Here is a 15,216-nt window from a genome sequence, read left to right as displayed (position 1 = left end):
AGGTTTGATGGGAAGCCTAGGGGACAGTGAGTTGAAGATAATGGTGATGGAATAATTTGGAAAAGGATAGTGAGAATAGCAGCACAACTGGAAGAAAGTAATTGATGTCACTGAATTGTACATGTAGAAATTTTTGAAATGGTGTATCTTTGGCTATGCATATTTTCACCAGAAAAAAAAAGGTCCTCCAAGATTGAGAAGGGAGAGTGGTGATATGTCGTGCGGTTGTTAACCAATGTCATAAAACAGTATGTGCACTGACTGTTTAATGAGAAACTATTTTTTCTGTAAACCTTCATCTAAAGTACAAAAAATTAAAAAAAAAAAAAAAAAAGATTTGTTAGGTGGGACCAGAGAAGTGTTTAGTCTAAGGCAGGGTTTCTGAATAGCAGCACTGTTGACATTTTTGGCCGGATAATTCTATGCTGTCAGTGGCTGTCTTGTGCATTCTAGAATTTTTAGCAGTATCCCTCACCTCTACTGTATAGGTGACAGTAGCACAACCCCCTCCTCCAAGTTGTGACTATCTAAAATGTCACCAAACATTGTCATATGTCCCCTGAAGGGGCAAAATTGCCCCCAGTTGAGAACACTGCTTTAGAGTTAATTTTGCCCCATTACTGAAGCCTGATCTACCCAATGGCCCATGAACCATGAGACTTTTCCATCTGGCTGTTTGATATAGGCACTTTCTCAGCCTTTTGTGAGTGCTGGATACTGTTCTCTAATCATTTTGGGTAGCTCTTAGCCTCTGTTAGTTTCCTCACACACGTGCGCTGATTGGTGTTCAGCTGAATAGTCAAAGGAGATCTTCAGCAGATGTCTGGAGTTCTCTGTGCATCTTTCTCCTCTCCAGTATTCTGTTCCATGAACACTAGCCTCCTTTATCCCCCTAGAATCTCGGCTCCATCTCCTTAACTCAGTCCTCTCCTGCATCCCCTTGTGGCTTGGAAACACTCTGAAGCCAATAAACTGGAGCAGTTGTAGTGCTCACTATTTATTTTCTGTCTCTCAGGGATTATTCTCCTTCATTACTTGATGTCTGGTATCTTGGAACTTTTTTTTTTGGTATATTTTGTCCATTTTTTAGTTGTTTCAGGTGGGTGAGTAAATCTGGTCCCTGTTACTCCATGTTGACCAGAAGCAAAAGTCCCTGTAACTGGCAATTGATCCGTATCGATTGTTGGTTAAAGCTGAAAGTGTTCTTATATATTTATTAACCTAATTTCTTCGTTTTATTGATTGATATGATAAATAAATTTATATGAAGCCCTTTGTTCATAGTCTGCTGTTCCCTGTGATTACCATAGCACAACATAAAAATTAAATTGACCCCAAAGCCTTTTATCATCTTTTAATATACTTCTTTAATGCAGGTTTTCACAATGTTAGCTAAATAACAATTTAAGATGGGCCTCTAACTGTATGTAGTAGCATATAATTAAATGACATGTCCTGACCTGATGACACAGAGAATGAGTCAGATTTTCAGGGCATTGCCTCAGTGGGCTCAAAGACTTCCAGGAGGCTTCCATGTATGATAACTCATTTTTTCAGCAGCATCAAAGCCTGACTTTTGTTATCATGGTTGAGGGCGTGAAGAACTGGTTAGCTAAGACAAAATAAGAAATAAAAGAGGAGAAGAATCATTCTGAGCAGTGTAGGAGATGAAACTATACTGAAGAATAATGCTACAAGGATGGGAGTGACTTGGAACCCGTTAGTGGTAAGGTGTTAGAAAAAGAGGAAAGGTAGCAGAATCGAAATAAAATGACAGAAGAAATAGTTTTGTATGAGATGAGCCTTTTTCAAAGATTTGCTATATCATAACTGCTGTAGTTTTTAGCATATGCTTATTGGATATCCAAGGATGAAGTAATTTAGTCAGATCATACCTTGAGAAAAGAAATTATGTATATAGTGAGTAGGGTGAAACCATCTGGCTATGCATATAAACTAAAACATAACAAAATCATATTTTTAATGACATTTTCTATATAATATGATATGAAATGTACATCAATGTGTGTAAATTCCATGTATTAAAATGAATAAATCATAATTACTTGGCCTTTGGATGGTGATAATATACTATAGCTAACAAGTTTCAAAAGAGTTTTTGTAGCTGTATAGTATATAAGAATTAGATAGCCTTTAAAAAATATAGACTACTTGTAAATGGATGTGATGTTAATTTTCTAAGACCAAAAAATATTGAGGGTTGATAATATTAAAAATTGTGTCTGTTTGGGGGGAAACAATATGATTTAAGCCTTCTGAAAACTAAGGTTGCTGTTTAGTAATTAAGCAATAAATACAGAATGATTAACTGACATTTACATGGCATTCATTTGTGGATGAATTACAAGTCTTCATGCCAAGAGTTTATGTGGATAGGGGAAGAATGCAGAGCAGTATTAGCTTTTTATTTTCCTCAGCATAAGGAAACATAGGTTTTTCATAGTCAAAAATACATGTTATAGGGAAGGATAAACACCAAAATCAGGAGGAGAGAAAAGGAATACTATCAGGGAAGGGCATTCATTTGTATAGGTGACATTTTGTTTTGCTTCTTAAAGCAAAATTTTATAAAGTTTAACATAAATAGAGAAAAGCGTAGATCATAGTATGCAGCTTGATGAATTTTCACAAAATGTAAACACACACACCCATATAACTAATACCTAGATCAAGAAACGGAATATTTGAATTGGAACTGTTTGATTTTTTTCCAGCTGGGTAGTTGGCACATGGGTATTTGTTGTATCATTCTTTATTCTTTTTCTTTTTTATGTTTTAACTTTTGCCTCAAATGTTTTTTAAAAATCATCTGAGAAGGAAATATGGTCTTTAAAGACCTGAAAAATGTCAGAAAACCCAGACTTTAGTAGTTGAAAAAGTACTTTAGGAAAATAGATTTTTTCCATGTAGGCCTTTGTCTCCCACGTATCAGATATACTTTGTAAGCCTTATATAGACCTAAGTAACTAAAAGTTTTAAAATGGAAAAAGAGCATAAACAGTTGTATGGGATCAAAGTAGTAAAAGATGTTAGTATTTTTTGAAGCATAACACATTACTGGCCCTTTATAACTGCAGTATAAAGTTTGAGAACTCAAATTTATGGGCACATTGAAATGACAGTTTTCTTTCTAAAAGTTTATTACTAAAATCCAAATGAAAGTTTAAGAATGAAATGTCTTACTCAGTTCTATAATAGAATACTGAAGCTACAGAAAGAATTGCTCTGTTTAGGTTCAAATTTTATCTAGTTTTAATGGTTTTGTATCTGTTACAGAAATCATTAATATGTATAGTAGGTAGAAATATGCTTAGTTTAAGGGGTTTTCTGGAATGATAGTTATCTGCCTTTGCGGGTTTTCTGGGGGCGAGGGGATGTTTTTTCCATGAACATGAGGGTTTCAGAAATTTGATTTTTTTTTTTGCATATAACAAATCTAGACATCTCATTTTTAGTATTAAGTATTAAGATGGGATTTTTCTCAATTGTTCCCCACAGTAGGTTTTTTCTAATGAAGTCATGACTGATGTGCTGTAGAAAAGCCATTTGTAAAATCTCTTCCTGTAAAAATGTTTGGTCCATTATCTTTATTCTTTTATTAGAGTTATATATTATATATATAAATTTATTATTATTAAAAACCACTCATACTGAATATTTTTTGTTTCTTTCACTCTCTTTTAGAAGCCAGTAGGTCAGTGCAGGTAAATTTCTGTTTTGTTTTTCTTTTTCCCTTGGCAGGCAGTGGAAGAGGAAATGGCAGGTCCTAATCAACTGTGCATTCGCCGCTGGACTACCAAGCATGTAGCTGTTTGGCTGAAAGATGAAGGCTTTTTTGAGTATGTGGACATCTTATGCAATAAGCACCGACTTGATGGAATCACATTGCTAACACTGACTGAATATGATCTCCGGTCTCCTCCTCTGGAAATCAAAGTCTTAGGGGACATTAAAAGGTTAATGCTCTCAGTTCGCAAATTGCAGAAAGTACATATTGATGTTTTAGAAGAGATGGACTACAACAGTGATAGCCCCATGGGTTCCATGACCCCTTTCATCAGTGCTCTTCAGGGTTCAGAGTGGCTCTGTAATGGCGATCCTTCACATGACTGTGATGGACCCATCACTGACTTGAATTCTGATCAGTTCCAGTACATGAATGGTAAAAACAAACATTCTGTTCGAAGATTGGACCCAGAGTACTGGAAGACCATACTGAGTTGTATATATGTTTTTATAGTATTTGGATTTACATCCTTCATTATGGTTATAGTCCATGAGCGAGTACCTGACATGCAAACCTATCCACCACTCCCAGATATATTCTTAGACAGGTAAGTTTTGTTCCTAGTTGATAAGTTTGTAGAAAGTTGCCATAATATAGTAGTGATAATAATATACTTATCATAATTATGTTGTTTATCATTGTTGATGTATACTCTTCATTGGCGTTATCTGGTGATATATAAAGATATGCTTTGAAATAACCTTCCTCACTTAGGGTAAATTAGACCTTAAGCCTAGGTGAGTGGGAAAGACCACTGCTTATTTTATTTTTCTATAGATATCACTCCTTTGTAACTACAGATTTTAAAAGAATTTCCTGGTATATTGTTTGTAATAAATGAAACTTTTTTTTCTTAAATAATGAACAAGGTTCCACTTTTCAGAAAATATAGAGAGGTCTCCTGTGTCATTAAATGAATTAGAATTATCACAAATAATACCAACTGATAAAATAATAGTATTCTGTTGTTCTTTTACTGAATACATATACAAGAATATAGTAGATGTATAATAAATAAAAAATTACAATAGAACAAATACTCAGAACTACTAATTTTTGTGTTTGTAATTTTTTTTTATTTTTTTAAAGTTTGTAGTACTTCCTTGTTTACTTTTATAAAACTTTTTGCCCTTCTTATGTATTTAAAAAATGAAATGAATCACTAACTTACAAAAAAAGACCAGACTTAACTGATCTGACAGAGACTAGAGAAACCCTGAGGATATGACCCATGGACACCCTTTTATCTCAGTACTGAAGTTACTCCTGAGGTTCAGCCAAGGATGAGACAGGCCAATAAAACAAAACAAGACTAAATGGGCACACCAGCCCAGGGGCAAGGATGAGAAGGCAGGAGGGGACAGGAAAGCTGGTAATGGGGAACCCAAGGTCAAGAAGGGGAGAGTGTTGACAACCAATGTCAGAAAACAATATGTGTATTGAGAAACAAATTTGCTCAGTAAACCTTCATCTAAAGTACAGTAAAAAAAATTATGGAAAAAAATGAATTAAAATTTCTAGGTTAAGATGGCAGAATGGCCTACATATCATGTTTTACTCCCTCTCAAGCCCCCACTGAAACTATAGTAAATAGGTTGGTTTTTTTTTTTAAGTGTTGTAAGCCCACAGGGACGACACATAAAAGAGAAGAAAACAGCAACACACATTTGGAAGTTTGAAAACAGATGAATGAGTGGTAACTAAAAAAAAAACCCACCAGACTCGTTGCCGTCAAGTCGATTCCGACTTACAGCAACCCAGAGTAGAACTGACCCATAGGGTTTCCAAGGAGCGGCTGGTGGATTCAAACTGCCAACCTTTTGGTTTGCAGCCAAGCTCTTAACGACCCTTAATGACTGCACCACCAGAGCTACAAGTGGTAACTAGAAGACCTAAAGTAACCTAATTCTAAAACAGAAGTGGGGAAAACTGAGAACCAAGCAGATTTATACTGCTGATTTTTAAAGCTTTGAATACTGAAGGTGAAGGGGTGATGCTAAAATAACTCCTTATTTTAGAAAATTGAATAAAAGCTGTTTAAGAAGCTGTTAGATCCTCTATCTCCTCCCCTGTTCTATACCACTTCCCAAACTAAAACAGAAGACCCTAAAGAAGTGAAGAAGATATCTTGTGGATATCTGGGGAAAGAGTATTGTAGGCAAAGGTAACATCAAAGTGCAAAAATCCTCAATTGCCCTGCAGGCTTGGCATGTTAAAGAACATCAAGTGAGAGATGGGGAAAACAGTTGGAGATAAGGTCAGAGGAGAGATAGGAGGCCAGACTGCATAGGGATTGTAGGAATTTTAGTTTTCATTCTGAGTAAAAGGGAAGCCATTGGAAATATGAGCGGAAGAGTGGAGTGATCTAAGGTTGTTGTATTGAGAATACCCAAGAGAGTGGGGTGAGGAAGCAGGGATTAGGTAACAATCTATTTAAATTCATTTAGAAAGATGATGGTGGCTAGGAGGAGAGTAGTAATGGTACAGGTGGTATGAAGGAGTCAGATTCTGTATATATTTTGGAAGTAGAGCCAACAGGATTTGCTGATGGATTTGGATGCGAAATATAAGAGAAAGAGAGAAGTCAAGGATAATTCCAATACTTTTAGCCTGTGGATCTGGAAGGACGGAGTTGCCATTAGCAGAGATGGGAAGACTGTGGAAGGAGCTCACTTGGAGAGAATATTAAGGGTTTGGTTTTGGACATGTGAACTTTGAGATACCTTTTACACATTCAAAACACAACGTCAGGTAAGAGATGAAAATATGACTTAGAGTTCCGAGAGAGATCTGGGCTGAAATTTGGGAGTTGTCAGCGTAAGTAATGTCTCCTAGGGAACACTCCTGAAGGAAACAGAAGAGGATTGAAGATTGAGTCCGAGAGCATTCTAACATTTAGAGGTCAGTGAAGTAAGGAGAAACCAGCAAAGAAGACTGTGAGAAGGTCAGGGCAGAGAGAGAGTAGTATCCTGGAAGTCAAGTTTAAAAAGTCTTTTAAGAAGGCAGAAATGATAATTTGCTGTATTAAATGCTTCTGAGAAGTCAAGTAAGATGAGAACTGACCATTGGATTTAGCAACATGTTGGTCATCAGTGATCTGACAAGAGTTAATACAGGCAAAAACCTGATTGTAATAGGTTCAAGAGAGAATGTGAGATTTACTGGACATTACCTGAAGGTATATCTCAACCAGTATAAAATGACATACACATAACGTTATTTGTGGCATTATTTGTAATAGTTAGAAATATTGGAAATAATCTAAATGTTCATCTGTGGGAGACTGGTTGAATATGCTGTGGTACATCTACATAGTGAAGTACTGTTTAATCATAAAAAAGAATGACGATTTTTATGAACTGATAGGAAGTCATTTTCAGGAAAAACACCAACGAGCACCTTGAGCGTCCAGATCATATTTTCTAAATACCATTCCCCACTAAAAGGAACCAGACTTGGAAAAATGGTTGATTGTAATCTGGGGGCAAGGAAAGTAGAAAATGAGCCAGAAACAGCTCTTGTGCCAGAAAGAAAGGAAGTGCACAAAACCAATGGAAATGTTGAAAGAACATAAAGGCTGTTTTAAAGGGGCTCCCATTGGTCAAATTAGGACATTTGAAACATTAAAAAAAAAAAAAAAAGATGATAATGGATTATGATATTGAATTTTTTTTTAAAAAAGACTATGAGTCTATAGTGATACTCAAGCAAAAAGGATGGGGTCAGGAAAACTCTTCAGAAAGAATATCAGAAAATAAATGTGAATGGAATGATAGAATTAAAAAAGTTACTGTTTTGTAACCTCCAATGTAATAATTGATTCCAGTAAATCATTAGTGGATGTTAAAATCGATTAGGTAAAAGGCCTTTAGGGAGCAGGATATTCATATGAAGTCAGAGTATCATCTTACATAATAATTATAGAGAGAAAAAGATACTTTCATAATGACAAGATCTGGCAAGCATCATTTTAACCAAATGATCAAATTTAGCGTCACCAGAGTGATAAACTAACATTAACAAAATCACCTATGTAATATTCTTGCCAAAAACATTCAGCTTGAATCTAATAATGAGGAAATAATCAGGCATTCAAAACATGGAACATTCTAAAAGAGAGCTAATCTGGACTCTCTAAAAATGTGTCATGACAGACGGAAGCCAGGCCGGGAGGATTGTAAGGGAGATTGAAGAGACATAACAACCAAGAGCAATGCATAAGCTTTAATTGAATCCTGTAGCAAGAAAAAAAAATACTGCTATAAAGAACAATTGTGGGACAATTAAGAACATTTCAATATGGACTGTGTATTAAATGATGCTACTAAATCAGTATTACAGTTTCTTGGGTATAATAGCGTATTAGGTTATGAGGAGAATATCCTTGTTCTTACGAGATACGTGTTGAAGTATTTAGGGGAAAAGTGTCATAATATCTACAATTTGCTTTCAAATGGTTTTACTCCACCTCCCTCCCCAAAAAAGTATGTCTGTATGTGTATATATCTATAAAAAGAATGAAATAAAGCAAATGTAAGGAAATGTTAGTTGTAAATAATTTATAGATTTAGATGCAGAATCCAAAGTGCTTATTCTTTCAGTTTTTCTTTGGGTTAATACTTTTCTGTAGGGCAGGGAGAGGAGAGAAAGAAAAGGAAGAGGGAAAGGGAAGAGAGAAATTGGAAACAAGGTAGTCTTACGAGTTGTCCTGTAAGGACAGCAGAGAAATGGAGCAGTAGCGGGAGGGGGATATGAGGTCAAGAGGGTTTTGTTTTAGATGGACTATATTATAGCATGTTTGTTGTATTAATGATAGGAATGACCAGTAAAGGGAGGCAGGACACAGAATAACATTTAGAGGAAAGAAAGGGCACAATTGCCAAAGCTATGTCTTTGAGTAAATGAAAGAAATAGAATCTAGTGGATGGGGAAAGTCCTTGGGTGGCACAAATGGCTAAGCACTCAGCTCCTAACCAAAAGGATGGTGGTTCATACCTACCTAGAGGCGCTTCAGAAGAAAGGCCTGGTGGTCCGCTTCTGAAAGGTCACAGTTCTGAAAACCCTATGGAGCGCAGTTCTACTCTGTACACATGGGGTCGCCATATGGCAGCTGGTACTAGTGAATGGGAGAGTCTGGTCTTAGGCACATGGACTATTCATAATAACAAAAGGGAAGGGAAGGAATATGGAAACAAAGTTAGAAGGTTGATAGATGTGATAGTAGAGCACAATAAAGTGCTCTTCTGATTGTTTTTATTTTCTCTGTGAATAGAGATTGAGAATGAGGAGAAGGTGTTAGAGGCTTGAGGAGAAAGGGTGAAGTGAAAAATAGTCATCAAGTAGAGTAGAAGAGTGAATAAAACCCAAAAAACCCATTGCCGTCAAGTCGATTTCGACTCATAGTGACCCCGTTGAACAGAGTAGAACTACCCCATAGGGTTTCCAAGGAATGGCTGGTGGATTCGAACTGCCAGCCTTTTGGTTAGCAGCTGTAGCTCTTAACCACTGCACCACCAGGGCTCCAGGAGAGTGAATAGACTTGTGTAATGTAGTGGCAGCACTGAGGGCCTCCCTGAGGTTAGTAGTCATGTTGCTGTTGTATGTTTTTACCAGCTTCATTCAGCTACACAGATACAGGTATGGGATAGGTGGAGAATTGGATTTTAGCAGGTCTGGGGCTTTGTTTAGTATGATGAAAAAGAGAGGCAAGGGAATGATTATAATGACGGGCCATGGGCTCTTATGCAAATAAAGAAGGAAGTGAGGATATGACGTAGATGAAGAACAGTGAAAACATTATAGGATCAATGGATTTTGAATATCAGAATTATTAAAGTTGGGGTACTAGAAGGAGTAAACTAGAATGACAAGAAGTGTTGGTTAGAGTAGGATTCTTAAAATTGAGATAAAGAGGAAAGACCTTGGTAATGACAAGATTCTGTTTCTAACCAAGGGGTATAGGGTAAAAGGGCAAGATCATAGGTAGAGAAGAGAAGTAAAAAAAATGAGTGAGAAGAACACAGATTATAACAGGAGACGTGTTGGAGAGAGTGACAGTGAATCGGAAGCGAAAATTTTCAAGAAATGAGAAATTGGATGGTAAAGTTCTGTAGATGACTGTAGCAAGGTGTAATGTAACAGGAAAGGAGGGAAAATGGTCTGGAAGAACAATGAGGTTCTTATTTTTAAGTGTACAGTTCAGTGGTTTTTAGTATATTCACAGAGTCGTGCAACTAGCACCACTTATCCCAGAACATTTTCATCATCTCAAAAAGAAACCTTATACGCTTTAATAGTCACACTCCATTCCTCCTCCCCCCAGTCCCTGGCAACCACTAATCAACTAATTTTCTGGGGATTTACTTATTCTGGACATTTCATATGAATAGAACCATACCATATGTAGCCTTTTGTGTCTATCTTCTTTCACTTAGCATAATATTTTCAAGGTTCATCTGTGTTGTAGCATGTATCAATACTTTGTTCCGTTTTATTGCCAAATAATATTCTGTTGTGTGGATATACCACTTTTTTTAATCCCTTCATCAGTTGATATATGTTTGGATTGGTTCCGTTTTTTGGCTATTATAAATAATGCTGCTATGAACATATACATACAAGGTTGTATGTGGACATACGTTTTCAATTTGCAATTAGGATTTGAACCCAAATTTTACCTAACTTGTTTATCTACAGTGCCACCCACTACAAAACCCCATGCTTTTATAGCATCTAAACTTTATTCATAGGAGAATGGCAACAGGTACTGTCAGTGCTTTTCCCATATCCCCTTGGATCTCGTTTCCATTTTCTTGCACACTGATACTCCCAACAGCCAGCAGATGCGTCTCTTTGTTGGAAGGCTACTCATGGACTGATGGAACATACTTTGCCTGCTTGAATACAGATCCAAAAATCCTTGGAAATGTACATCCCTCCAGTAGCAGCCTTTAACCAATGACTAAGAAGAAAGATGGGATATAAATATTTCATTTCTTTTCCTCCTATTGGGACAGCATTGAGATCTGACCTACACTGTCTCCCAAGTTCCCCACACAATTGAGCCAAAGTTAACCTTTCCTGAGTTCCCCACAGGACTTTGCTTGATTTCTCACCCTCACCCCTACTTGGCTTCCTTGCCTTCCTGGTCCCATATCCCCAGTTACCCTATGGTTTTTTCTTGGGAGCATTTTCTAATGAATTAGTTTCATACTGATCTTTGTTTCATGGTCTTTTTCTGAAGCTTATTTGACGCAATTCCAAGAGCTTCAGCAGATTATGAAAAATTAGAAGGGAATAGGGATGCTTCTGGAAGTAGGCCCATCTCCAACAGTAAAAAGGGATAGCTGATAACCATAATAGCAAGGGAGGAAACAGAAACACTTTAAAAAAAAAAAAAAAAAAGCAAACATAAATAATGGAAAAACAACATCAATCTGGGATTTAACTGCCCTTCATTTCTCAGTAGTCCCTGAGATCATTCCTCTGTACTGTGTAATAATCAGTGTTCACAGTGATAACTCTGAATCACCAAAGCAAAGAAGACATATAGGTGCATAATTCATTTTAGAAAGCTCTGCATCTAAATAAATATGAGTGATTGAATACACATTTGACAGTTTCCTGTCAACACCACTAAAATGACAGTAAAGGAGGGGAGGATCTCCTATAATCATCACATAAAGGCAAAAACAATGATAATAACGAAAGTAGATAACTAAGTGCCTATTGTGAGATTGGGAGTCGGGGGTGACAGTACTGAAGAGATAAGTTTATTTGTATTGCAGAACTCCAGAAAAGCTCACGAAGTATCTCTCAAGGCCAGGTAGAGATACGAGCTAAATATGGAGAACTGATTGGAAATCTCTTTAAGAAGCTTTTAGAACTCTAGTTCCCCTGATCTACCCCAGCAGAAGACTAGTAGTATATCTCCAGAGAAGTTGAATGCAAGGGACTCTAGACTCAAGGAACACCATGCCAAGATGAGAACAAAGGTGCTGTATGTTTTCAATATGTTTGTAAGGGGATTAACTGAAAGTCTATGTACTGATAACTGACACTTCCAGTTCCCTTCCTCCACTTAGCTCAGAGGATGTTGTAGCCAGACATTTCCCCTGTTTTCCAAGCAGAAGAACAGATTCTTCTCCTGGGAAAACCTGCCCAAGAAAAAAGGATTGTAGATCCTGTAGTTGGGAGGGTATTTCCAACTAATCAACCAGGCCTCTGCCCAATCACTCTACAGTAAAACCCACAATTTGATAAGCTCCGCCCATGCACACAATATCAAATTATCTTTTTTAATACTTCACTGTCAAATATGAATTATCAGTCAAGAATCATTAGACATTTGAGGAAAACAGACTAACATAGAAAAAAGGAAAAATCTGGGGAAACACAAATAACCTAGGGAGCAGAAGAACACTTTAAAAAAATATTAATATCCTCAGAGAGATAATATAGATGTTCTATGAGACAGGAACAGGAGGCTATAAAACAGGAAAACTCAGAGAAAAAAAGCCTTTGGAAAATAAAAAAGTAGAAATTAAAATCCAGCAGGATAATTGAAACATAAATTTGATGAAATTGCCCAGGAAGTAGAATAAAGAGATGAAAAGTAGAGGAAAAAAGGTAAGATCTATTCAGTTGGCCCAACAATCAACAAACAGAAGTTCCAGAAAGAGTACGGAGAGAAAATGGAGGGGAAGATACTGTCTAAGATATAGTACAGGAATTTTTCCAAAACCAGAGGACATGACTTCCCAGATTAAAACAGGCCTACTGAGCTTCCTGTATGAGAATGAAAAATGACCTATAATAGTGAAAATTCAGAACACAGGGTATAGACAAAAGATCCTAAAAGCTTCTTAAGAGACAAAACAAGTAACATACAAAAGATCAGAAGTCCAGATAGCATCAAACTTCTCAGCAATAGTGGAAGTTTTAGAAGACAATGGAACATGTCTAACCTAGAATTCTCTATCCAGAAAACAATTAGATTTAAAACTAGATTAAAGATCTTTTTATATTTACAAGTCTCAAAAAATGGTCTCCCTCCCCCGTAACTATTAAAATGGCTAAAATTTTAAAAACTGACAATACCAAATGCTGACAAGGATTCAGAGCAACTAATATTCTCATTCACTGGTAGTGGGAGTGTAAAAAATGGTACAACTGCTTTGAAAAGAGTTTGGTAGTTTCTTAAGAAGTTACACATAGACTTAACATTAGTACCTAACAGTTGAGTCCGCTCCTTGGTATTTACCCAAGAGAAATGAAAAACATATGTCCATGCAAGATCTATATGTGGCCTTTATTCATAATCACCAAAAACTGGAAATAGCCCAAAATATCCATCAACCAGGAAATGGATAAAGAAACTGAATAAAGAATTTTACATGGAAAAACATGGATGAATACCGTATGCACTGTGCTGAGTGAAAGAAGCCAGATACAAAAGGCTACATACGTATGATTTCATTTATATGACATTCTGGAAGACAAACCTGTAAGGAAATCAGATCAGTGGTTGCCCCAGGGTTGGAGATGGGAGAGGGGATTAACTAAAAAAGGGCACAAGGGATATTTTTGGCATGATGAAAATGTTCCATACCTTTATTATAGTGGTAGTTAAACGGCTGAATAAGTTTGTGAAAACTCATGGAACTATACACCTAAAAAGGGTGAATTTTTCTCTACATGTATTAAACTTCAGTAAATCTGACATTAAAAACATCTATTTTCTAGCCATTCTTACTCAGAAAACAATTGGAAGATATGCACCATCAAAACTAGGGAGTAAACTGAGAAAAAGGAGGACGTGGAATTCAAGAAGCAAAGGACCCAATATAGAAAACAGGCATAGGGAGTTCCCAAGATGAGGGAGTTCCCAAGATGAGGGTTTTTATTCCAAGACATAGTCATGCAGGAGACCTAGAAAATGCAGCCATTCTAAATTGGAACAAGAGGGAGAAGAGCTCTAGGAGAGATTTCCTCCAAGGAAAAATCAAAATTGATAAAACAGTTTGAGAATGAATTGGTGATATGTACATAGAAAACAGAGCAAACTAATAAAAAGAGAGCGATATTACCCCAGAGAATTTTAAGAAGTTGTACAGGAAAGGAATTTAATCATAGTTCCCTGTTGATTCAACTGTGAATGATATTTACAAACTTACAGTAGTAAAAGTCAAAGATTATTTTAAACAAAATTGTGAAATAACAATATTAAGAGGATAGGAGAGTGTGGGGGATCTGTGTGTGTTGGGAGGGTGTGACTAAAAGATTTAATGCCTGATAAAACAGCTAGAAGAGTAAAAGTCATTGCCTCTGGGGAGCAAGAATTAGGGTTAGGTTTAGATGGGGATTGAAGACTTATTTACATAATAAGCTTTGCTAATTTTTTTTACTTAACTGTGTATATATATGGAGCCCTGGTGGTGAAGTGGTAAGAGCTCCGCTGCTAACCAAAAGATCAGCTGTTCGAATATATAGTTGTTTTTAAAAAGTGTTTCTTGCATTGAAAGGAATCGTTCTTTTATCTGAAAATTTATGTGATGTAAAATAACCTTCTCCCCAGTAATGCCAGATAAATAAGGCAGCGATAGGTTAAAAATACATAAGATGAATCTTTCTTTCTGGGATCATAGGTAAAAAATGAGTCTCTGAGTGAAAATGATTGACTCCTCAGTTAACTCTGAATAAGGTTTGGAGTAGACTCTGTTAATGTCTTTCCTTTCTTTCAGATCTCATGTTTTCTTTTAAAAAATAATTTTATTTTCTTAGTTATAAAATTAACACATGCTCATTGTATAAAAATTTTTAGTAGAAACGTACAAAGAGTAAAAATAAAACCACCAGTAATCCTACCACCCAGTAATGACCTGTTTGGCCTATTTCATTTCCATCTCTCTCTCTTTCTCCCTCTCACTTTCTTTCTCTTAGAAACGTGACATGTCTTTTAATCTAGTGGTGAACCACAGAAGCTGTGGATTTAGTGAGGGGAGAAGAGGGACCAGTGGAAATGGTAGAAGAAAACAGGATACAAAACAAAGTACAGAGAGAGTTTAAAAAAAAAATCTCTATTTACTACCTCTAAAACAAACTCTGCCTTTAAAATAAAACAAATATACTGAAGAGAGAAGTTGAGTTCAAGCTCTGATTGTCTGGGTTCTGACATGAGCACATCATGCAAGAAGTGAACCTTTAGTTAGAATGGGTGAAAAATGTAGAACAAAAGTCAAATTCATAAAAAAGACCAGACTGATAGAGACTGGAGGAACCCCTGGAGACTGTTACCCTAACACACCCTTCTAACTTGGAATTAAAGCCACTCCCGGACCCCACCTTTCAGTCAAATAATAGAAAGGCCTATAAAATAAACAACACCGATGAGAATTGTGCTCTTTAGA

The 15,216-nt window shown here is 36.4% G+C and overlaps 1 protein-coding gene across 6 annotated transcripts in view; it reads left to right on the top strand.

Annotated features, from left to right (window-relative positions):
* SAMD8 (sterile alpha motif domain containing 8) overlaps positions 1 to 15,216 on the top strand; it is a 61,772-nt gene that overhangs the window by 34,879 nt on the left and 11,677 nt on the right. For all 6 annotated transcript variants that reach the window (XM_023737660.1, XM_023737661.1, XM_023737662.1 and 3 more), the window contains exon 2: positions 3,763 to 4,355. In XM_023737660.1, coding sequence (XP_023593428.1) covers positions 3,778 to 4,355 — 578 coding nt within the window. In that variant the 5' untranslated portion in view covers positions 3,763 to 3,777. The remainder of the gene's footprint in view (positions 1 to 3,762; positions 4,356 to 15,216) is intronic.

Source organism: Trichechus manatus, unplaced genomic scaffold, assembly GCF_000243295.1.
Source record: "Trichechus manatus latirostris isolate Lorelei unplaced genomic scaffold, TriManLat1.0 scaffold00106, whole genome shotgun sequence".
NCBI classification, from domain to species: domain Eukaryota; kingdom Metazoa; phylum Chordata; class Mammalia; order Sirenia; family Trichechidae; genus Trichechus; species Trichechus manatus.
The sequence above is the reverse complement of the archived record's forward strand: the minus strand, read 5'-3'. Positions and strand labels throughout refer to the sequence as shown.